General features: G+C 47.2%; 1 protein-coding gene across 2 annotated transcripts; it reads right to left on the reverse strand.

Annotated features, from left to right (window-relative positions):
- Positions 1 to 2,620: 2,620 nt before the first annotated feature.
- On the reverse strand, positions 2,621 to 23,214 carry LOC140209575 (SLAM family member 5-like). Of its 2 annotated transcripts, XM_072277850.1 has the most exons (5): positions 23,073 to 23,214; positions 12,616 to 12,939; positions 4,218 to 4,511; positions 3,506 to 3,604; positions 2,621 to 2,917 (listed from the first exon to the last, which is right to left on the reverse strand). In XM_072277850.1, exons 1-5 carry the CDS (start codon positions 23,125 to 23,127, stop codon positions 2,868 to 2,870), a joined length of 822 nt encoding a protein of 273 aa, XP_072133951.1. In that variant the 5' UTR covers positions 23,128 to 23,214; the 3' UTR covers positions 2,621 to 2,867. The 2 variants fall into 2 exon arrangements, with proteins under 2 accessions (XP_072133951.1, XP_072133952.1); XM_072277851.1 differs by lacking the exon at positions 3,506 to 3,604.
- Positions 23,215 to 25,001: the final 1,787 nt, after the last annotated feature.

Here is a 25,001-nt window from a genome sequence, read left to right on the forward strand (position 1 = left end):
GCACCTTGTGTATTATTTGTGTAAATAACTTTTATAGTTTTGAAAAAGAAAGACAGACTTTTTTGTGTCCGTTGTTGTACTAGTTCTGTGAAATGACTCAAAAGATTGTAATTCTTCCTCATTAACCCTATCAGAATTGTCTTGTGGCCCAGGACTAAAATCCTCCTCTTCCAACTCACATCTTCTCTCCACTGGACCGTCTTTAGAATGAGAATTTCCCTCCTATTTCTACTACATTGGTAGAATTTGTTCACTCCCATATCAGTCGGCAGCGCATACGGGGAAGTTGGTGGAGATAATTCAGGAGGGAGAGGCTGCCATCACACCCAAGTTGGGTGAGTCTATTCAATGCTCGGAAAAACTCACTTCACGTTTCTCATCAGCCTACCGTCCTCCCCTCCGTGCAATATAGAGCTCAGCAATTATCAACAGCCTCCCCTATCTCGCGTCCCAAACAGAATAAACACAGTGCCACTGTACAACTGCCACACTGGGCTGAGATTGCTACTGGGGTTGCTCGGACACTGTCCAACACTGAGAGCGCTACCATTGCACGTTGTGTGACGTTCAGAGAACAATGGTTTTATTTTATTAAATCACGATCTCTCGCAGAGCTCTCATGGAACCCCAGTAGAGAAATTCTCTATTATACACCTGTGCCCATCTCTCTCTGATTTAGGGAGGTTAAAAGTACATTTATTATCAAAGTATGAATACATTATACAACTTTGAGTTTCGTCTCCTTACAGGGAGCCAAAAAAAACCCCAGAAAATCAAACATCCAATGTGCAGAAAAAATTATGCAAACAATAAATGCAAGCAAATAGCATCCAACTCACCCTCAAATTCTCCCAGATCATCCCCAGCTTCTCTCTACTGTCTTGATTTCTCTGAATCCATCGCAAGAAACTTTACCACAAACCCACCAACTTCCTGTTACCTACACCAGACCCTTTTCCATCATGTTCTTTGTAAGGACTCCATTTCTTTCTCACAGTTTCTGTGTCTCACGTTGGGATGAGATCTTCCAGGCCAGAATATCGAAAATATCCTCCGTTTTTCAGCACTGTGGTAGATGAAGTCTTCAACCTCATATCCTCGATTTAACAAACCTCTGGTCTCAACATACTTCCCCCCAGACACTTTGCTCTGTGACTAAAGGAGGTGTAACATGTCCCTACACCTCCTCCCTCCCTCATCACCTTCCAGATGAGGCAGACATTCACATGCCCCTCCTCCAACCTTGTCGGCTGCAGCCGGCACTCTAATTCTGACCTCCTCCACCCTGATGAGACCAATCACCGACTACGTACCAACACTCAGTCCACTGATGCCAACTGAAGCACCTGGTTCTGAGTCATTTTAGTCCTTATCTCCATTCCCTCTCTGACCTGATTGACTTTAGCTTCCTCCTCTGCCAGGATGAGACCAAACACAACCGGAGAAACAACACCTTGTATTCTGCCTGGGTAGTCTAAAACCCAATGCCATATACATGGTTGAATTCTCCAATCTCAGATAAACTGTTCCCCCTCTGTTCCTTTTCTTTCTCCTAATCTGCCCCGTTCCTCCTACACCCAGCATACCTCCCTATCAGTCCATTTCCTTCCCCTTCCTCCATCTGCCAATCACCTACACACTCCCATCACTGGGTCCCCACCCACTCTCTTCCCATCTGTTCTCTCCACCTCCCTTATTTGGTTCCATGTTTCATTTCTAATCAGATTCTATCATCTGCAGCCCTTCATCTCTTCCAAGCCTTTGTCACTATTTGCACCCTCCTCTGCTTCATCTGTCTATCAACCCCTCCCCATTTAGATCCACCTATCACCTCCCAGCCTTCCTCACTATTTCACTCCTCCTCTCCTCCTCCTGCCTATCATCCAATAATTTGGATCCACAAGTCACCTCCTCCTCCCCCTCTCTCTTTATATTGAACATTCTCCCTCTATCCGTCCGGAGAAGGGTCGTGACTCGAAACGTTGACAGTCTGTTTCCCTCCACGGATGCTGCCTGACCCGTCGAGTTCCTCCAGCAGATTGTCTGTTGCTTCAGATTCCAGCATCTGCAGTTTCCTGTCTCCCCACAGAATGATCGAGGTTGCTCGGCAGCTGCTGGGATGTTGTGCCATGCTTTGGCCCAGCTCCCCCCTGGTCCTAATCCTGCATTGTTCTCCCCTACTAGTTTCATTTTACAGTCCCTTTATCTCACCATCCTCAAATCCCACTCCCTTATTTTCCCTTCCTCTCTTTCCTCCAATCTCCAAATCCACCCGTCTTCCCAACTGCCCCAATCTGTCTCCCACCTGCACCAGCTCCCTTGTCGTCCTCTCACTGTGTCTCACCTGCTCTGCTCCAGGTCCGTGTATCTCACCACCTCAGATCCCCTGTGCTTCCCCGACAAACCCAGTCCTTTCTCTGCCTCCTGCTTTCCCTCACTCTGCCCACCCTTCCTGCTACCCCTCCCAGTATATTCTTCCCTCCCTCCCCCTCCCTCCCGGACCTTCATGCTCTCCTTCTCTTGCCCCTTCGATCACTCCGAGTATCCTCACACCTCTCCCCATCCACACTCCGTACCTTTCCCTCCTCTCCACTCTCCTGCCTCCTCTCCTTCCCTCTGACCTTTGAAATCCCTTCCTCCACTGCCCACCCCCAACTGTCCCTCTGCCTTCCTCCCTCCATATTCCGTACCTCATCCCCTCTGCCTTCCATTCAACCGACCCACCCATCTGTGTGTAGTGGTGGGGGGTCAGAACAGGAGACAGGAGAGGCAGGGAGAGGGAAGGAAGGGGAAGAGAGGAATGAGTAGGGAGGAGTGGAGAGGAAGAGGATGATGGGGATGGGGAGAAGGGAAGAGGTGACGGGGAGTCATTCGGCCTTGTGGAGTCTGCCTTCTGCTCCGGTGCCTGGATGGGAGCCTGTGGGGGGACAGAGGAGAGAGGTCAGTTCACCCTGTGAGGGGTCTGAGGTTTCAATTCCTTTCTCATCACACTAGGACCCCTTCACTGCTGAGGGCAATGTCATGTGGTCTCTCTTGTCTGATCTGGAAGAAAACTCTCCCTCTCCCAGTCTCAATGAAAAGTCTCAAGTCTCCATATCCCCCCTTGTGGTTTGTATCTCATATTGTCCCGGATTTTACATCTCCCCCTTCCCTATTTTTATATCTTCCTCTTTAGAACTGCATATCTGCATGTTCCCAATCTCCACATTCCACCATCCCTCTGTCTTTATCCCAAACCCCTGGTCCCTGTTATACTCGTTCAGATTAAATGAGGAGTGAAGGATGAAGAGTGCAGAGTCTGGGACAAGAGCGATTCAGAGAACTGAGGTGGGAGAGATTGAGAGATCTGGGACAGTGGAGGTGGATGGGATTCAGAGTCACAGGGGGGTGGGACTGAGAGACCGAAACGGGGATTTTAAACACCAGTTTGAATCCACCCCTCACTGTTGACACTACCCTTCAGAACAACAGATTTTCACTGGAAACACACAAAAACAGTTCTCACTGATGACGTGTACGGCGACTGTGACTGAGAGGAGAATCAGGAGCAGGACAGCAATGATTGTGGCCCTCAGCCGACATCCACAGAGACAGCTTCTCTCCACTGGCAAAAGAGAGAGGATCACGAATTATAGAGACGGTACCAGGCCTTCTCCAGCCCCACCCTCCCAACACTGACTAACATCACATACTCACGGACATCACTGTCCCATCACACATATCCAGGGCAGCGATTACAGACGAAGTAAAACTCTCTAAATCCAATCATACCCTGCCGAGCTAGAAGTTAGATACTTTATTATGCTAGTGTCTCATTACACACTATCCTGGTCAGGGAAACACTACCTTCTCCTACTCAATGTCAGCAAGACTGTGGAGCTGATTGTTGGGATAACTTCACTAAACTTCACTAGCCTCATCACTGAACTGTTCCCGCAACCTATGGACTCACTGTCAAGGACTTATCTCATGTTCTCGATATTTATTGCTTATTTATTGTTATTATTATTGCTTCTTTCATTTTGTGTTTGCAGTTTGTTCTCTTTCACACACCAGTCGAACACCCAGTTGGTGCTGTCTCTCACTGATTCTTTGATGGATTTATTTAGAAAGCTGCAAGACAATGAATCTCAGGGTTGTATATTGTGACATATTTGTACTTCCATAATAAATTTACTTTTAACATTATAGTTCCAATTCCTGCCTCAGACACTCACCAGACTTGTCCAGTTTACAGAAATCCCCCAGCCGGATCTGAGCTGTGTCCACACTGATGGTGTTCCTGGCCTCACATCTGTACACAACAGCTTCGCTCTCTGCAGTGCGATGAACCTTCAGTGTCTCTCCGTGTCCCCAGAGGTGATGGGTTCTGTCGTTCACCACAGCTTCTCGTCCCCTCCACCATCTGAAGCTGGTGTGGTCACCAGAGGTCACAGAGCAGGTCAGGGTAAGCTCACAGGTCCCAGTGATGTTCTGAACTGTGATGTGTGTTTCTGACACCGGCTCTGGGTCTGGATGAAGAGATAAAAGATGAGCAAAGGAGATCTTCATGAACACTCGATCCGCCCCCCACTGTCTCTGACAGTCCTAAATATGGTTTAAGCCAATCTCAAATCATTTCCACCCACCTGTTTAACCCTTCCCTCAGCATTCAGTTCAGTCAGTTGCTGCTGGAGGAAGTTCCCACGTGTTCTGTGCCCTCTTTCCCGACCACGCCCCGCACATTTCCATAAGAAATCCCCAGTATCCTATTTATGGTTCTGTAGCCCAGCAATTCTCTCCAGTTCACAACTGTTGTCACTGTTGTAACTGGCCCCAATGTCCCTTTGACACCTGAGTGTGTCCCACCCGGACCAGCCGGAATCTGGTCCAAGAGCAGCAGCCCTGGGACTGTGATCGACACAGACCCAGACTGGGACTGTCTGGTGAAACTGGCACTGTTCAGATCCTGGGTACACAGCCTCTTCACCACAGAGCCACTCATTAACACACAGATCGGGGTGGAACCAGTAAGTTAATTCCAGTCTGGTGATGGGACACATTCTGGAAACAAAGTGTCAGAATGGGGAGTCAGTCACTGAGACAGTGCTGGGATCTGGGGCGAAAGATTCACCCTCGCTGTAAGCAGAGACAGATTAATATGGTGATGAACAGCAAACCAATCAAAAGATTCTCAGACTGAACAAAGAAACAAAGGACCAGCATTAAAATCGGACTGCAAATATAATCACAGGTGATAACAATGAACTAAGATAAGCGAATAGGGTGGGCAGGAAGGAGTTGACCTTCTCATCTCTGCCTCCCTCTGGTGGCCGGTCCGAGGTTGACAGTTGGTTTCTGCAGAGCCATCGACTGCCCACTACCTGGAACCTTGAATGGGCAACTTGGGAAGGACGCAAGCAAACGGACCAGGAGATCCCCTGAACAACCCACCACCACTCGCACTTTGGGTGTCTGAAGTTCCGGAGTGTGAGGCTGAAGCGGAGCCAAAACTGGATGAGACCCACGGACTGATACACAGAGTCATCCCAACCACAGAAAGGGAGAACAACGTGGGTGCCCGTAAACTGTCTTAGGAATCCGTTGCCCGGTACTGCTCTTTGCAATACTCTCCACCCCAGGACCCCAGTGTAAAGGGGCAGGACCCACACACAGAGAGAACTCCACTGGGCACTATCCTCGCTACTGAATCACAATTAGTTTCATTATTTTTCTTTCTTTTCAAATCTCCCGGGGTATTGGGAAAGGGGCCCCCGGGGTACTGGGAAAGGGGCTGGTTTGGGTCCGGAGGAACCGACCTGGCTGCAGACTGTGTTGCTACCTTCTACTCAGGAAGCTTCAAAGTTGGTGCAGTATAATCGTGCGAGATTGTCTCGGACATTTCACTTGTGATTCATCAGTTCAGGGTCAGGGACATAACCTCCTCAGCCATCAGGGAGAGCACAGTTTCCCAGATACCATAGAGGCTGGAGGGCCAACACCTCCAGCCACTGCTTTCACAAAGACCCCAATTGTCATATTTGGCTATGCAGGGCTTTTCTGTCCGTTTTTTCAAACCAACATCCTGAAAGGTGACATGGCCACAGGATTAACCGGTACTGTAGAACAGTGGTTGGATCTGACACTGTCAGTCATTTGGCTCACTATGTCTTTCATTGCCCACTCTAGCCTCTTCTGTCTTTTCCTCAGCCACCTGTCAGCTCCCCCTGCTGTCCCTCCTTCTTCCCTTTCTCCCATGGTCTGTTTCCTCTCCTGTCAGATTCATTCTTCTCCAGTTCTTTACCTTCCCCGCACACCTGGGTTCACCTGTCTCCTCTAGCTAGCCCTCCATCCCTGACCACCACCCCCATCTTTTTATCTGTGGTATTCTCCCTTCAATTCCAATTCTGAAGAAGGGTCTTCCTCTCCATAGATGCTGCCTGAGCTGCAGAGTTCCTTCAGCATTTTGTGTGCGTTGCTCTGGATTTCCAGCATCTGCAGAATCTCATGGATGAGTATCAATATGATGTTGTTTTTATCACTGACACCACCAATTACTGCAGAATCCCAGACAACATGGCAATTACACGGTAGAACCAATCACAGAGATGGGAAAATGAGACTGAAGACAGGAACACAAGGGACATGTCGGTGATCTCTCTACACTGACCCTGCAGCTTGGGAGAGGCTCCTTCACCCAGGTCAGTTGGAGCCTCTTGAATGTTCAAGAAGTTGACAGACATGTCTGCACCAGTAAAACTGGGCAAGTGACCGGGGTAAGGAGGGAGCTCTCCAGTTGGACCAATTATGTCGCTTTCAGTCACAGATCCCTTCAGTCTGTCATCCTCACACCCAGTATCTTCCACTGTCCACTCAGGAAAGTGTCTCCTTGCAAATAAATCTTCCTTTCTTTCAGTTTTGTCCTTCAGGGAGGCAAGAGGAACCAAAATGGTGAAGTAGTGGAAAGGATCTCCAGTTTCAAGGTTTTGTGGATGAACATCACCGAGGAGCTCCCTTGGTCCATCAACATAACCTCGACAGTAGAGAAGGCACAACAGTGACTACACTATCCAAGGTGCTTAAGGAGAGCTAATCTGCCCCAAAGATTCAATTCATTTCAAGCTTAATTGTCATTCGACCTGACATGAATCCAGCCAAACGAAACAGCATTACTCCAGGGTCAAGGTGGAAAACACAGTACAACAGTCACACAGTAAAACAGTAAACCCCACGGCTTGAGACCCTGAGTGCATTGAATGCCATCAGAATCTGCAGTCAACAACAACAGAGCTTGTCTTCTGCCAAGTGAAGGTCAGGGAGGGCAGCACCGACTCTGTCCTGGACGCCGCACCACACCGCCCCCTATGGACCACACCGGCTTTGACGCCTCTCTCCTGGCGGCTGCAAACAGGTGACACCGTGGCTTGAGGCCTGGATCTCGCTACGAGCAAGGTCATGTGGTTCTGCCGACATTCACTCCTGCTCCCCTCCGACACATCAGCGAATCGAACATGTGACAAACCATATTAACAACGTTCAGAAGGGTTTTGTAATAACAAGACGGCTACTCGCAATTAGACTATAGGCCTCCATCAGCTCAGGCAGCAGCATTTCTCCACCAGCGAGCAACTTCATTTTCTCCGCCAGTGAGCAACTCGCTGATGGTGTAGACCTGCAGTACTTTGAAGTTCTTAACGGAAAGCGGGATGTTATGATCATTAGAAATTTATTTAAATAAGAGAGTGGCACATTGTTAACCCTGTAGACTCTGCTGCATCAAGACAGCTCACAAAGCACAGGTGATTGGAAAGGCTCAGCACATCGCTGGGACTCAACGACTGGATCTGGAGACAATCTACAACACTCAGTACCTGTGTTGCCCTCATAACATCATTAAAGACCCGTCCCACCCCAGACACTGTTCAATCTCCTGCCATCTCGCCAGAGATACAGAAACTTCCCAGCCAAGACAGTAAAAGTGAAAAGCAGCTTCTTCCCAAGGGTTATTGTGCAGCTGAATAATACTACATCCAGACTTGCCAATGTATCAGTACCTCCAGTTGAAGTCTGTCTTTTTGTGTGTTTCACCCCAGCTGTCAGTCTGTGGTTTTGTATTACCATGTGCTCCTGTCTCCGCTCCTGCTCTACTCCGGCCCCGGTATTACTGAGTACTCCGTCTCTCACCTGTTTCTCATTATTACCTGTATTGCTGCCACGTGTCTCATTGTGCTCCACCTATCATCTGCCTCTCTGTTTATTGCTCAGTGTATCTCAGTCCTGTGATTTCATCAGATTGCACCAGTGAATTTTCCTGAGTCTTTCCAGCATTTGTATCTGTACCCTGTCTGTCTGAGTATCAACTCTGCCAGTTTCCCGATTCTGGTTTTTGATTTCTCTGGATGTTTGGATCTCTGCCTGAACTTTGACACCAACCTTGTTTGGACCTTGGGATTTGTTACTCAATTAATATCACTGTGTGCACGGTACTGGGTCTGCGATTGGATCCCTGCTCCAGTGTGATAAATACACAGGGTCTCACTCAGCACAGCACAGCATGAAGGCTGAGGAATAAACACCTTGCTGAGCTCAGACCTCAGTCTGGGCAATTACCAAGCAGCGCTTTGAGAAACCTATGGAATATCTGGAGTCCATGTACATGACAGACCAGGCCTTTGACTGGGGGTTACAGTGGGATCTGTTGAACTGTGACCCACAGATACAGAACACTGATAAGGATGAAGTCCTGAGGCTTCATTAGACATTGGTCAGACCGCACTTGGAGTATTGTGAGCGGTTCTGGGTCCCTTATCGAAGAAAGGATATGCTGGCACTGGAGGGGGTCCAGAGGAGGTTCTCAGGATTTGTTTAAGGAATGAAAGGATTAACACATGAGGAAAATTGAATGGCTCTGGGGCTGTACTCACTGCAATTTAGCAGTATGAGTCAGGGGGAATCTTATTGAAAGCTTTCAAATATTAAAAAAGCCTTGTTAGAGTGGATGTGGAGAAGATGTTTCCTGTAATGAGAGAGTCTGGGACCAGGGGCCACAGCCTTCGAATAGAGGCACATTCATTTAGAACAGAGGTGAGGGAATTCCTGTAGCCAGAGTGTTGTGAATGTGTGGAATTCATTGTCACAGAATGCTATGGAGGCCACCATTTGGTATATTTGAAGTGAAGGTTCATGGGTTCTATATTAGTCAGGGCATGAAAGGTTACAGAGAAGGCAGGAAAATGGGGCGAAGAGAAGTAATAAATCAGCTATGATTGAATGGTGGGGCAGAATCGATGGGCCGAATGGCCTAATTCTGATCCTTTATCTTATGGTCTATACCGCTGAGCCCAACCACTCCAGCCCCCTCCTACCCCATCAACCTACCCCCCTCATTCCCTACACCCTGTGTGCTCAGCTCCTCCAGTCTCAGAGCCACATGGACTTTGCTGGTGAATCCTTCACAGCCTCTGGTTCAGTCTCCGGGGATGTGGTGAATGTGTCCCCCAGACTCAGCCACAATACACTGGGACTGTGAGCCCAGATCTGGCCACAGACAGTTAGAATCAGAATCAGGTTTATTATCACCGGCATGTGATGTGAAATTTGTTAACTTAGTGGCAGTGAGAAAAGGACATGCCCTGGGTGCTGGAGGTCTTTAATAATAGACGCTGCCTTTCTAAGACACTGCTCCCTAAAGATGTCCTGGGTACTTTGTAGGCTAGTGCCCAGGATGGAGCTGACTAGATTTACAACATTCTGCAGCTTCTTTCAGTCCTGTGCAGTGGCCTCTCCATTCCGGACAGTGATGCAGCCTGTCAGATTGCTCTCCACAATACAACTATAGAAGTTTTTGAGTGTATTTATTGACATGCCAAAACTCTTCAAACTCCTGATAAAAGTATAACTGCTGTCTTGCCTTCTTTATGACTGCATCAATATGTTGGGACCAGGTTAGATCCTCAGAGATGTTGACACCCAGGAACTTGAAGCTGCTCACTCTCTCCACTTCTGATCCCTCTGTGAGGATTGGTATGTGTTCCTTCATCTTACCCTTCCTGAAGTCTACAATCAGCTCTTTCATCTTACTGACATTGAGTACCAGGTTGTTGCTGTGGCACCACTCCACTAGTTGGCATATCTCACTCCTGTACGCCCTCTCGTCACCACCTGAGATTCTACCAACAATGCTTGTATCATCAGCAAATTTATAGCTGGTATTTGAGCTATGCCTAGCCACACAGTTTTTATATATATATGAGAGAGAGAGAGAGTTAGAGAGAGAGAGTTAGAGAGAGAGAGTTAGAGAGAGAGAGTTAGAGAGAGAGAGTTAGAGAGAGAGAGTTAGAGAGAGAGAGTTAGAGAGAGAGAGTTAGAGAGAGAGTGAGAGAGAGAGAGTGAGAGAGAGAGTGAGAGAGAGATTAGAGCAGTGGGCTAAGCACACACACCTGAGGTGCGCCAGTGTTGATTGTCAGCAAGGAGGAGATGTTATCACCAATCCGCACAGACTGTGGTCTTCCAGTTTGGAAGTTTAGGATCCATTTGCAGAGAGAGGTTCAGAGGCCCAGGTTCTGCAGCTTTGCAATCCGGATTGCAGGAATGTTGGTATTAAATGCTTGGTTAGAGTCGATGAACAGCATCCTGATGTAGGTGTTTGTGTTCTCTAGGTGGTCTAAAGTCGTGTGGAGAGCCAATGAGATTGCGTCTGCTTTTGACCTATTGTGGCGCTAGGCAAATGGCAACGGGTCCAGGTCCTTGCTGAGGCAGGAGTTCAGTCGAGTCATGACCAATCTCTCAAAGCATTTCATCACTATTAATGTAAGTGCAGCCTGGCGATAGTCACTAAGGCAGCTCACATTATTCTTCTTTGACACTGGTATAATTATTCCCTTTTTGTAGCAAGAGGGAACTTCTGCCTGTAGCAGTGAGAGGTTCAAAATATCCTTGAATACTCCCGCTATTTGGTTGGCACAGGTTTTCAGAGCCTTACCAGGTACTCCATCGGGACCTTCTGCCTTGTGAGGGTTCACTCTCTTTTGAGACAGTCTAACATCGGTTTCTGAAACAGAGATCACAGGGTCATCAGGTGCAGCAGGGATCTCCACAGCTGTAGTTGTGTTCTCCCTTTCAAAACGTGCATGGAAGGCGTTGAGTTCATCTGGTAGTGAAGCATCGCTGCCATTGGGTTTCGCTTTGTAGGAAGTAATGTCTTGCAGTCCCTGCCAGAGTTGCCGTGCATCTGATGTCACCTCCAACCTCGTTCGAAATTGTCTCTTCACCCTTGAAATAACCCTCCACAAATCATACCTGGTTTTCTGGTACAGGCCTGGGTCGCCAGACTTGAATGCACAGATCTAGTCTTCAGCAGACACTGTACCTCCTGGTTCATCTGTGGCTTTTGGCTTGGGAATGTACAGTAAGACTTTGTGAGCACACACTCGTCCACACAGGTTGAAATGAGGTCGGTAACAAATGCAGCATATTCAACCAGATTCAAAAATGAATCCCTGAATACAGTCCAGTCCACCGATTCAAAGCAGTCCTGTAGGCGCTCCTGTGCTTCCCTTGTCCAAACCTTCTTGGTCCTCACTACTGGTGCTGCAGTCTTCAGTCTCCGCCTGTACTCAGGGAGTAGAAGTACAGCTACGTGATCAGATTCCCGAAGTGAGGACGTGGATTAGCACGGTAGGCATTCTTGATGGTGGTGTAACAATGGTCCAGTGTGTTGTTTCCTCTGGTGTTGCAAGTGACCTGTTGATGGGAATTGCTTTGTGATTTTTTTTCAGACTGGCCTGGTTAAAATCTCCCAAAACGATGGTGAAGGTGTTAGGGTGCGCTGTTTCGTGCATGTTGATCCCATTGCTCAGATCATCTAAAGCCTGATTGACACTGGCCTGAGGTTTAATGTAAACTGTTACCAGAATGACCCCAGAGAACTCCCGTGGTGGGTAAAAATGATGACACTTTACTGCTAGATATTCCAGGTCTGGAGAGCAGAATTGGGACGGCACTGATATATTTGTGCACCAAGAAGAACTGATCATGAGGCAAACTCCTCCACCTCTGCTTTTGAGAGACTCTATAGACCAATCCTGGCGGTGAAGAGTAAACCCGTCCATCTGAATCACTGCATCCGGTAGGGAAGGGGTTAACCAGGATTCCGTGAAACAAAGGACACACGCGGTCCTAATGTCCCTCTGATCCAACACCCTGGCTCTGAGATCATCGCAGCTATTCACCAGAGACTGCACGTTCGCCAGCAAGGCCGTCAGTCTGGGGAGTTTAAAACCCCGTTTCATTAAACTCACTTGTAATCCTGATCTTCACTCACGCTTCCTCCGAGGTTTTCTCCGTGGGCACTTCCGACCACAGACTGTTTTTTCCCGTCGGTTTTAAGCAGCAATAGTTCATTTAAACGCATTAAGACAGCTTTGTTGACTGTACTGACCTTGGAAGCAGTTGTGCTGGCTGAAACGGGAATATTTAATCGTATCCATTGGGAGTTCTGCTGCTACTTGAGTCGCCCCTAGTATGTTGCAGTGGGGTTCAGTAAAAAGGGGGACACACAGGATCTGCCCTCACCCATTAATTAGGAATGTTTCAGGAACTGGTGAAACCCGGGCCCCTCCGCGGTGTCTCACTCACCGTACACCTCCAGTCGCACTGTTGTTATACTTTCAGCTCCTGAAACTGCTGCTGCAAACATCACCTCGTAATCACCGGAGTCCTCTCTCCGTAGATCATGGATTTCCAGACTGAAATTCCCACGATGAAAGGTTCTCCGTCGCTTGTACTCGTCAGGACCGAAGTAGCTAACGTTACCCTTCGAGTACTTCACTATCATGTTTCTGGGTGATACCCATCTCCACACAACATCAGCAACGTCCAGTCCGACTGGGATCCCAGAAGGTAAGGAGACCGAGTGTCCCCGAGTTCCGTTCACGGTGGTCGGGGAAGCCCCAGTCCCAGCTGAGGAGACAAGAGGAGAGAGTCAGCAGATCAGCTCAGTGACTGGTGGAGGAATCAGAGCTGTGAGAATCATAGATATAGCAACAGGCCGTACGGCCCATCGTCTGTCTCCCAGCCCCGTGAGAGAGCTGGCCCACAGATCCTACATCACACAGTGAGCCCATGGAGGGTGGGGGAACAGAGTGAAGACTCTGCACCCCACCCTGAGGAAGAAAGATACAGCCTGTAGCCAGGTTGGGGGAGGGGGCTGGGACATGAACATGTCAAATGGGACCCAATCCAGAAAATAGGGTGGGCAGAGATTGTTTGGGAATGGGTGAAAAACTGTGAGTGAACTCGGGATAAATGAAACAACAGTGCGACTGGAGGTGTACGGTGAGTGAGACACCACAGAGGGGCCCGGCTTTCACCCATTCCTGAAACACCCCTAACTACTGGGTGAGGGTAGATCCTGTGTGTTTCCCTGTTTACTGAACCCCAGTGACTGCCCATGTCCAGAGCTGGGCTCACGGTCCCAGTGTAGTGAGGCTGAGGGTGCGAGTGGGTGGAGGGATAGAAGGGGCTTTGAGTGTATGTATCCTAATCATAAAGGTTACAGGACAGGTGAATAAGGGGTTAAACAGACAGATGGCTTTCTTTAACTGAGACACACGGAGTATGAGATTGCGACAGGACACTGGAACGGTGGCCAACCGCAGTTTGAACACAGTTCGACACTGAGATGAGTATGTTCACCACATCCCAGGACAGACCGGGTCACTCTTGGAGAGGGTGAAGGGGGAATTTACCAAACTGTTGCAGGGCTTGGAACATTATTATTGAGAGGAAAGATCAGAGAGTCTGGGTTGCTTTTGCTTGGAACAGGGGATATCGAGCAGGAGACTATGGAGGGTGCAAAATAACAAGGGGCCTGAGCAGAGTAAATGGGAAGGAGGGATTTCCCTGAGCAGAGGGCTGGAGATTCACAGACACTGTGAATGATGAGTTGCAATGTCAAAGAGAGACAAAATCTTGATGAATACAGGACTGAAGGTGTTATATTTGAATGCACGCTGTATATGGAATAAGGTAGATGAACTTGCAGGATAGTTACAGATTGGCATTTATGATGTTGTGGACATCACTGAATCAGGGCTGAAAGAAGATTATAGCTGGGAGCTGAACATCCCAGCACACATTGTGTCAAAAGGGCAGGTAGTCAGGCAGAGGGGGTGGGGTAGCTCTGTTGGTAAGAAATGAAATCAAGTCATTAGGAAGAGGTGGTATAGGATCAGAAAGTATAGAATCATTTCGGGTAGAGCAAAGAAACTGCAAGGGTAAAAAGATCCTAATGGAAGTTATATACAGACCTACAAACAGCAACAAAGATGTGAGCTACAGATTACCATGGAAAATGCACATCAAGAGGGCAATGTTACAACAATCATGGGGAATTTCAATGTGGACTTTTATCAGGAAAATCAGATTGGTGCTGGAACCCAAGAGGGGGAATTTGTAGAATACCTACAATATGGCTTTTTAGGGCAGCTTGTGGTTGAGTCCACTAGGGGTATTCTGGATTGGGCATTGTGCACTGAACCAGAATTGATAGCGAGCTTAAGGTAAAGATCTCCTTCAGGAGCAGTGATCATAATATAATAGAATTCACCCTGCAGTTTCAGAGAGAGAAGCTAAAGTCAGATGTATCAGTATTACAGTGGAGTAACGGGAATTTCAGAGGCGTGAGGGAGGAGCTGGCCCAAACTGATTGGAAGGGTCTCTAGCAGGGATGACAACAGAGCAACACTGGCTGGAGTTTCTGAGAGGAAATTGGAAGTTCTGGATATATACATCCCAACGAAGAAATCTTCCAAAGGCAGGATGAAGCAACTGTGGGTGAAAGGGAATTCGAAGCCAACATAAAAACCGAAGACAACAGGAATTCTGCAGATGCTGGAAATTCAAGCAACACACATCAAAGTTGCTGGTGAACGCAGCAGTCCTGACGGAGGGTCTCGGCCTGAAACGTCGACTGCACCTCTTCCTTCAGATGCTGCCTGGCCTGCTGCGTTCACCAGCAACTTTGATGTGTGTTGATAAAATCCGAAGAGAGGGCACACAATAGAGCAAAAATTACTGGGAAGTGAGAGGATTGGCAAGTTTTTAAAAATCACCAGAAGGCAATTTAAAATATCAAAAGGAAGGTAAAGATGGAATATGAAGATAAGCTAGCCAATAATACTTCAGAGGATACTGAATGTTTCTGCAGATATATAAGGAGTAAAAGAGAGGCAAGAATCGATATTGTGCTGCTGGAAAATGATGCTGGAATAATATTAATGGGGGACAAGTAAATGGTGGATGAACTGAAGTAGTATTTTGCTTCACACACAAAATGCTGGTGGAACGCAGCAGGCCAGACAGCATCTAAAGGAAGAGGTACAGTCGATGTTTCGGGCTGAGGCCCTTCGTCAGGACTAATTGAAGGAAGAGCTAGTAAGAGATTTGGAAGTGGGAGGGGGAGATCTGAAATGATAGGAGAAGACAGGAGGGGAGGGATGGAGCCAAGAGCTGGACAGGTGATTGGCAAAAGGGATACGAGGCAGGAGAAGGGAGAGAATCATGGGATGGGAGACCTGAGGAGAAAGAAAGGGGGAGGGGAGCCCAGAGGATGGAGAGCATGCAAGGAGTTATAGTGAGAAGGACAGAGGGAGAAAAAAAGAGACAGAAAAAGGGGGGGGAATAAATAAATAGATAAGGGATAGGGTACGGAGGGGCATTAACGGTAGTTAGAGGAGTCAATGTTCATGCCATCAGGTTGGAGGCTACCCAGATGGAATACAAGGTGTTGTTCCTCCAACCTGAGTGTGGCTTCATCTTTACAGTAGAGGAGGCCGTGGATAGACATGTCAGAATGGGAATGGGATGTGGAATTAAAATGTGTGGCCACTGGGAGATCCTGCTTTCTCTGGCGGACAGAGCGTAGATGTTCAGCGAAGCGGTCTCCCAGTCTGCGTCAGGTCTCGCCATTATATAGAAGGCAGCACTGGGAGCACCAGACGCAGTATATCACCCCAGCCAACTCACAGGTGAAGTGTCGCCTCACCTGGGAGGACGGTCTGGGGCCCTGAATGGTGGTGAGGGAGGAAGTGTAAGGGCAGGTGTAGCACTTGTTCTGCTTACAAGGATAAGTACCAGGAGGGAGATCAGTGGGAAGGGGGGGGGGGACGAATGGACAAGGGAGTCGTTTAGGGAGCGATCCCTGCAGAAAGCAGAAAGGGAGGGGGAGGGAAAGATGTGCTTAATGGTGGGATCCCGTTGGAGGTGGCGGAAGTTATGGAGAATTATATGTTGGACCCGGAGGCTGGGGGGGTGGTAGGTGAGGACCAGGGGAACCCTATTCCTAGTGGGGTGGCAGGAGGATGGGGTGAGAGCAGATGTTCATGAAATAACCACCAAGCTTGAATTTCCAGCATCTGCAGATTTCCTCGTGTTAGTATTTTGCTTCAGTGTTTACTGCGAAAGACAACAGCAGTATGCCGAAGGTTTGAGAGTGATAGGGGAAGGAAGTGTGAGAAGTTGCCATTATAATGAAGGAGGTGCTTGCGAAACTGAAAGATCTGACGGCACACAACTCACCTGGACCAGTTGGATTACACACAAAGATTCTGAAAAAGGTGGCTGAAGAGACTGTGGATTCATCAGTAATGATCTTTGAAAAATCAATGGAAAATGGCATGGGTCCAGAGGTCTGGAAAATTTCAGATGTCACTCCACTCTTCAAGAAGGGAGAGGGGCAGAAGGAAGGGAATTATAGGCCAATTAGTCTTAACTCAGTGCTTGGGAAGATGTTGGAATCGCTTGTTAAGGATGTGGTTTCAGGTACTTGGAGGCACATGATGAAATAAGCCAAAGTCAGCCTCGTTTCCTTAAGGGATAATCTTGCCTGACAATTCTGTGGAAATTCTTTAAAGAAATAATCAGTAAGTAGGACAGACAAAGGAGAATTAGTAGAGGTTGTGTAGTTGGGTTCTCAGAAAGCTTTTGACAAGTTGACACATATAAGGCTTCTTAACAAGAGCCCATGGGATTACAGGAAAGATATTAGCATGGATTGAGCATTAGCTGATTGGCAGGAGGATAAAGGGAGCCTTTTCTGGTAAGCATTTGATGTCCCTTTTCCTGAATTTACTGGAATTCAGAAGGACAAGGGGGATCTCATTGAAACCTATTGAATGCTGAAAGGTGTCAACAGAGAGTATTTGGAGATGATATTTCCAATGGTAGGGGAATCTAAGACCAGAGGACACAGCCTCAGAATAGAGGGATGAACATTTAGAAAGGAGGAACTTCTTTAGCCAGAGAATGGTGAATCCGCAGAATTCATTGCCAGAGGCAGCTGTGGAGGCCAAGTCATTGGGTATGTATAAGAGAGGTTGTTAGATTCTTGATTAGCCAGGTCATGAAAGGTTACATGGAGAATGCAAGAGATTGAGGTTGAGGGGGAAATGGGTCAGCAGTGATGAAGCTTGGAGCAGACTCGACAATCCATCTAATCCCATTTCTTGCCTGCTGTATCTCAGAAAATAAAGTCCTTGTGCAAAGGTTCTTAAATGTTTAGAGAGTTTCAGTCTGCACCACCCCCTCAGGCAGTGTGTTCCAGCACTCAACCCTCCTCCTGCTGACAAGCTTTTTCCTTTAAGACACCTTTTACGTGCCACAGTCCTGAGGAGAACAGGATTGCATGGAAGGAAAGACAGTTTAACAGAAGTGTGTGTGGGCAGTCGGCACATTACAGCACCCCACAGACCCAAGGAGACATTGGATTGCACAGAGTGAGACAGACATTAAAAGAAGCAAGCAGGGACAGTGGGCACGTTTCGTGCACCACAGTTCCCAAGGAGACACTGGATTGTGCATAATTAGGCTCTTGGTAAGGTCCAATAAAATTTGTTAGGTTTAAGTGGAGCATCAATTATATGAGTGGGCCAGTGTTGGAGAAGGGAGCTGAGGCTTTGATTCATTAAGGTTTCAGTGATGAGAAGTGCAGGCACATTTAGAACAGTGGGGATGCCAGTCGGGACAGTGGATTACTTTTCTTGCAGGGTGGGGGAAGGCAGGCAGACTTCCAGTCTCCTTGGCAACCAGAGCTGCAGAAAGTGCATCCAGCTTCTGCTTTGAACAGACCGTATTGAGGAGTTGGAGCTGGATCTGAATGAACTTTGGGTCATTCAGGATGCTGATGGGTAGAGAGACAGGACATACAGGGAGGTAGTTACACCCGAGGTGTATGATACATCGGACTGGATGACCATCAGGACGGGGACTAAAGGACAGGAAGCCCGTGCAGAGTTCCCCTGAGGCTAGTCCCCTCAGCAACAGGTGTTTCACACTGGATACTTTGGAGAAGGGGGTTTACCTGGCAGAGGAAAGCCACAGTGGTCAGGTCTCTGGCCCTGAGTAGGGCTTATGGCTCAGAAGGAAGAGTGTAGAAGAGGCAAGCTACAGTGTTAGGAGATTCATTGCTTAGGGGCACAGAAAGGAGGGTCTGTTGATGAGAACGAGATTCCCCGATGGTTTGTTGCCTCCTGGGTGCCAGGGTCAGGGAAATCTCTGATCATGTCCATAGTGTTCTTAAGTGGGAGGGTGAGCAGTCAGTCATCATGGTCCGTGTTGGTACCAATGACATTGGGTAGGAAGAGTGACATGGTTCTGCAAAGGGAGTTCAGGTGCTAAGATAAAGGACAGGATTTCGATCTCAGGATTGCTACCTGTGCCATGTGCCAGAAACAGTAAGATCAGACAGTTTAATACATTGGAGGGCCTCAGAATTTGGGATCATTGGGTTCTCTTTCAAGAAAGATGAGACCTGTAAATATTGGATGGTTTGGACCTAAACCAGAAGGAGAATTATTATCCTAGTGGGAGGGATTGCGAGTGCTGCGCGAGTTGGGGTTCAGATTAGTGTTGCAGGTGGATAGGGGACGGAGTGCCAGAGCAAATAGTGGAATGGTGGTGGAGAAAGATGCTGTGAAGCCTACATACAAAGTTAAGAATCAAAAGGTCGAGCATGGTGGGACCAATGTTCTGAGCTGCATATATTTCAATGCAAGGAGTATTGTAGAAAAGTCAAATGTGCTTAGGACATGAATCAGCAAGTGGAATAATGACATTGTAGCGTTTAGTGAGACTTGGTTACAGGAGTGGAAGGAGGGCAGGTTAATGTTCTGGGGTTCTTTTGTTTCAGACGTGATGGAGCAGGAGTGATTATAGGGGGAGACATTAAAGGCAGACATTATAGGGGGAGTCAGGGAAAATGTCACGACAGTGCTCAGTCAGGACAGACTGCAGACCTCATCCAGTGACGCTTTATGGGTAGAACTAAAGTATAAGGCAAGTATGACTGCGTTAATGGCATTATATCATAGACCACCCAACAGTCCGCGGGATTTAGGGGAATAAATTTGTAGAGATCACACACCGTTGTAAGAAATACAAAGTTGTGATTGTGAGTGATTTGAACTTTCCACATATCGACTAGAGCTTCCATTTTCTACAAGGGCTGAATGGAAAAGAGTTTCAAATGAGTTCATGAAATTTTCCTCAATCAGTACATAGAATTCTTAGCTAGAGAGTCTGATACTGGGTTTCCTATTAGGGAGTGAGATGGCAAGTGACAGAGGTTTGTGCAGAGGAGCAGTTTGCGTCTGGTAATCATATTGTCATTAGATTCATGGTTATTATGGAGAAGGGAGGTCTCAGGTTGGGATTCTAAACTGGAGAAAGGCCAGTTTTGATATCAGTAAGAATGTGGCACCTGTGGATTGGGACAGTTTGCTCTCTGGCAAAGTGTACTTAGGGAGTAGCAGGCCTTCAAATGTGAAATTTTCAGAGTACAGAGTTTGTGTGTTCCTATCAGAATAAAAGAGAAGTCTAACACATTTAGGGAACATTGCTTTGAAATATGTCGATGCCCTGCTTAAGGAAAAGAAGTTGCAAAGCAGGTACAGGCAGACAGGAACAAATGAGGTACTTGGGGAGCATAACAATGCAAGGGATCATGAAAGAAGGAAATCGGGAGGGCTAAAAAACAAGACATGAGGTTGTTTCAGCAGTCCAGTCCCAAAAAAACGGAGAATTCTAAAGGATTCTACAGATAGATTAAAGGCAAAAGGATAACAAGGGGCAAAATTTGTCATAAGGGAGACCAGAGTGGTAATCTATGTGTGGAGCTGAAAGAGATGAGAGTGAACTTCACTGGATTTTTTGCATATGCAGTTTATTTGAGGGATGGTCACGGCATCTACAGATGTGAGGCAAAGTAACAGCAAGTTTATAGACCCTCTGCAGTTTACAGCAGAGGACGTCTTTGCTGTCTTGAGAAAATTAGGCTGAATAAATCCCCAGGACATGTCAATGTGTTCTTTTTTACCCTCTGGGAGGCAAGTATGGAAACTGCAGGGGACCCAGCAGAGGTAATTTAAACATCCTTAATCACAGATGAAGTACCAGAGGATTGGAGTGCAGCTCATGTTGTTCTATTGTTTAAGAAAACCTCTAAGAGCAAGCCAGAAAATTATAGGCCAGTGAACCTGTAATCAGTAGTGAGGAAGTTATTGGAAGGCACTGTATTCCAAGACACCAGATATGTAAGTATTTGGATAGACAGGGACTGATTGGGGGTAGTCCACATGGTTTGTGCATGGCAAGTCATGTCTAAACAAACTGGCAGAGTTTTGTGAGGAAGTTATCAGGAAGGTTGATGAAGGCAAAACCATTGATGTTGTCCACATAGACTTTAGCAAAGTACTTGACAAGGTCCCGCATGGGAGGTTGGTCAAAAAGGATGAGTCACTTGGCATTCAAGATGAGGTAGTAAATTGGATTAGAGATTGGCTTCACGGGCGAAGACAGAGGATTGTAGCAGATGATTCCTCTCTGACTGGAGCTCTGTGTCTAGTGATGTGCTGCAGGAATCAGTGCTGGGTCCATTGATGTGTTTCTTCCATATGAACAATCTGAATGATAATGTGGTAAACTGGATCTCTATAGGTCATGGATTAAGTGTGAAAGCTGAGCTGTTTAAGGGGAACATGAGGAAAACTTCTTCACTCATTGTGGTGAGAGAGTGGAATGAGCTGACAGCACAAGTGATGGATGCAGGGCCCATTTCAACATTAAAGATTAACTTAAATAAGAACATGGACAGAAGGGGTTTGGAGGTCTATGGTCTGTATGCAGGTCGATGGGACAAAGCAGACTAAAGGTTTGGAGCAGACTAGATGGACCAAAGGGCCCGTTTCTGCATTGTAGAGTTCATTGACCGTATGACTCTATGGCTCTCTAAAGATCTTTATCCTTAATGTAAATACATGCCCTCTGCTTTCAGACACCACTATTGTGGGGAGAAACATTCCTCCCATCACATATATTCACATTATGTATCATTGTTTATATGGCTACAATATCTCCCCATAGTCTACTTCACTCCGAGGAAATGACACCAGCATACAGTTCCCCTCATCACTGAAATGTTCTATCCTAAAATCCAAGAATTTCATTAATTATCTCTGCTATTTCCTCTGGTTCCATATACACAAGAAAGAGGATGTGCTGGAGCTTTTGGAAAGCATCAAGTTGGATAAGTTACCGGGACCGGATGGGATGTACCTCAGGCTACTGTGGGAAGCGAGAAGATTGCTGACCCTCTGGCAATGATCTTTGCATCATCAATGAGGATGGGAGTGGTTCCAGAGGATTGGAGGGTTGTGGATGTTGTTCCCTTATTCAAGAAAGGGAGTAGGAATAGCCCAAGAAATTATAGGCCAGTGAGTCTTACTTCAGTGGTTGGTAAGTTGATGGAGAAGATCTTGAGAGGCAGGATTTATGAACATTTTGGAGAGGGATAATATGATTAGGAAAGTCAACATGGCTTTGTCAAAGGCAGGTCGTGCCTTATGAGCCTGATTGCATTTTTTGAGGATGTGACTAAACACATTGATGAAGGCAGAGCCATAGATAATAGTGTATATGGATTTTAACAAGGCACTTGATAAGGTACCCCATGCAAGGCTTATTGAGAAAGTAAGGAGGCATGGGATCCAAGGGGACATTGCTTTGTGGATCCAGAACTGGCTTGCCCACAGAAGGCAAAGAGTGGTTGTAGACATGTTATATTCTGCATGGAGGTCAGTGACCAGTGCTGTGCCTCAGGGATCTGTTCTGGGACCCCTACTCTTTGTGATTTTTATAAATGACCTGGATGAGTAAGTGGAGGGATGGGTTAGTAAATTTGCTGATGACACAAAGTTTGGGGGTGTTGTGAATAGTGTAGGGGGCTGTCAGGGGTTACAACGGGACATTGATAGGATGCAAAATTGGGCTGAGAAGTGGCAGATGGAGTTCAACCCTGATAAGTGTGAGGTGGTTCATTTTGGTAAGTCAAATATAATAGCAGAATATAGTATTAATGATAAGACTCTTGGCAGTGTGGTGGATCAGAGGGATCTTGGGGTCCGTGTCCATAGGACACTCAAAGCTGCTACACAGGTTGACTCTGTGGTTAAGAAGGCATATGGTGCATTGGCCTTCATCAATCGTGCGATTGAGTTTAAGAGCCGAGAGGTAATGTTCCAGCTATATAGGACCCTGGTCAGACCCCACTTGGCGTACTGTGCTCATTTCTGGTCGCCTCACTATAAGAAGGACGTGGAAACCATAGAAAGGATGCAGAGGAGATTTACAAGGATGTTGCCAGGATTGAGGAACATGCCTTATGAGAATAGGTTGATTGAACTCAGCCTTTTCTCCTTGGAGTGATGAAGGATGAGAGGTGACTTGGTAGAGGTGTATCTAAATCTCCTTAGTGAGTACAGATGACAAGTATCCATTGTCGATCTGACCCACATCCTGTAGCTCTATCTCTGTACAACTGCCACTTTGACTGCTGGAAGCAGTATAGACCCAAGAAATTCTCTACCACATGACCTCATCTGAAAAGCCTTCAACAACATCCTCCCTCATTGCTGGAGCAATGGATTCCCAAATCCATGCTGCAGTGTCATCTCCACTTATGAAACCTCCTTCCCTGGTTTGCCTGTTCAGGGGATAGAAAGAGAAGTGAAACACAGTAACTTGCACAGAATAAAACTCACGGTTGATGATGGAGAGAGTTAACCAGAAACAGCTGAACAGGGACACTGCATCCATCTTTCTTCAAGAACCGGTGGAGAGTGTTGCCAAACCTGGGACCCAGAACGAGGAAGGGATGAGTTCAGTAGAGGATGGGAGAGAAGGCAAGGGAGACTTCACTTACTCAACACATTCTTCCTTCCCTATTAGTTTTGGATGTCAGTATGGGAGGAGTTATGATTACAGCAAGAAAGCCACAGATCAGCAGTGAGAAGATTTATTGTAAATAACTTAGATGAGGAAGTGGAAGGGTGAGTTTGTAAGTTTGCAGGTGACACGAAGATTGGTGATGTAACAAGTGGCAGATGCGATTCAATCCAGAAAAGTGTGAAATTATCCATTTGGTAGGTCAGAATTCAAGGCAGACTAGAAGGTTAATGGCCTGATCGTTACCATCCATAAATCATTCAAAGTTGCCATATAAGTTGATATGGTGGGTAAGAAGGTACATGTGTTGACCTTGACTAATCAAGGGACTGAGTTCAAGAGCTGTGAGGTAATGTTACAGGTTTGCTTTAGTGGTACAACTGAGTTTCCTCAAACTCCAGCAGCTGCTCCTCTCCTTCTGCTAGCACCAAACAACACAAAGCTGCTCCACTCAGGGAGAGATCTGTAGTAACTGGTCTCTCAGTCCCTCTCGCTCCGGGGGATATCTCAACACTGACCAATGTCTCTCTCCCTCTCTCAAGAGAGGGAGGGGGGGGGAGGGGGGGGAGGGAGAGAGGGAGGGGGGGGAGGGAGAGAGGGAGGGGGGGGAGGGAGAGAGGGAGGGGGGGGAGGGAGAGAAGTCCACCACAGAACAATCTGCAACAAACCCACCTGCAGTACATCCAGCAGACCTTACTTACTCTCCACAGTTCTAAAAACATTCAATTCCCTGAGCCCACTGCCTCATCATCCACATGGTGGTCAATGTTGTCTCTTTGTGCCTCTGTTTCCTTGTGGCAAACAGATAAAAGGCAATTCGCATCTTCCAATACCTTCCTCCACGTGGCACAACTTGTGCTCAGTCTCAATAACTTGGTTTCTGATTGATTTCACTTCCTACAAATTACATGTGTAGCCATGGACAATTGAATGGACCCCAGTTATGGCTGCCATTTCATTTGCTACATGGTACATTTCTCCTTCCTGAACAGACCAGGGCACCAGTCCCTCACTCTTCCTCAGCTACACTGACAGATGCAGTGATAACATTTCCTGCAGCCATGTGGACTCATCAGTTTCATTAATTTCCCGACTGATTTCCACCTCCCCCCAAATTCATCCCACCATCTCCAGCTCCTCTCTCCCCGTTCTTGATCTGTCTCCATCTCAAGAGACATTATCACAAACCCATTGATTTCCACAGTTACGTCGACTACACCTTCTCCCACATTACCCCTTGTAAGGACTCCATTTCTTTCTCACAGTTACTGTGTCTCACCTTGGGATGAGATCTTCCAGTCAGAATGTCTAAAATATCCTCCGTTTTCAAGAGCTGGTGCTACACCACCCCCAGCACTGTGGTAGATGAAGTCCTCACCCTCATATCCTGTATTTAACAAACCTCTGGTCTCGCCCCACTTCCCCCCAGACAGACCAGGAATAGAGCTCCCTTGGTCCTTTCATCCCACCGGCTGATTCATTCAGCACATCAGTCAACATTTCTGCCCATTATGAGGTGACCTCACCACCAAGCACCTCTTTCCCTGTTCCCCCAAAACCCCTCAATATTTTCCACAGGAACCACTCTCTCCATGATTCACCGGCTCACCCATCCCACCCCCTCCCCAGACACTTTGATCTGTGACTGTAGGAGGTGTAACACTTGTCCCCACACCTCCTCTCTCCCTCATCACCTTCCACATGAGGCAATCATTCACATGCCCCTCCTCCAACCCTGTCTACCT

Source organism: Mobula birostris, chromosome 14 (genome assembly GCF_030028105.1).
Source record: "Mobula birostris isolate sMobBir1 chromosome 14, sMobBir1.hap1, whole genome shotgun sequence".
Classification (NCBI taxonomy): Eukaryota; Metazoa; Chordata; class Chondrichthyes; order Myliobatiformes; family Myliobatidae; genus Mobula; species Mobula birostris.

Bases quoted from the DNA above. Each gene is read 5' to 3' on its own strand.
- LOC140209575 (XM_072277850.1), bottom strand. From the start codon at position 23,127: ATGGATGCAGTGTCCCTGTTCAGCTGTTTCTGGTTAACTCTCTCCATC. The intron at 12,940-23,072 runs GTGAGTTTTATT...TTGTCTCCTCAG, and splicing joins AACTCTCTCCATCATCAACC to CTGGGACTGGGGCTTCCCCG. The intron at 3,605-4,217 runs GTGAGTGTCTGA...CTCTTTTGCCAG, and splicing joins CTGTAAACTGGACAAGTCTG to TGGAGAGAAGCTGTCTCTGT.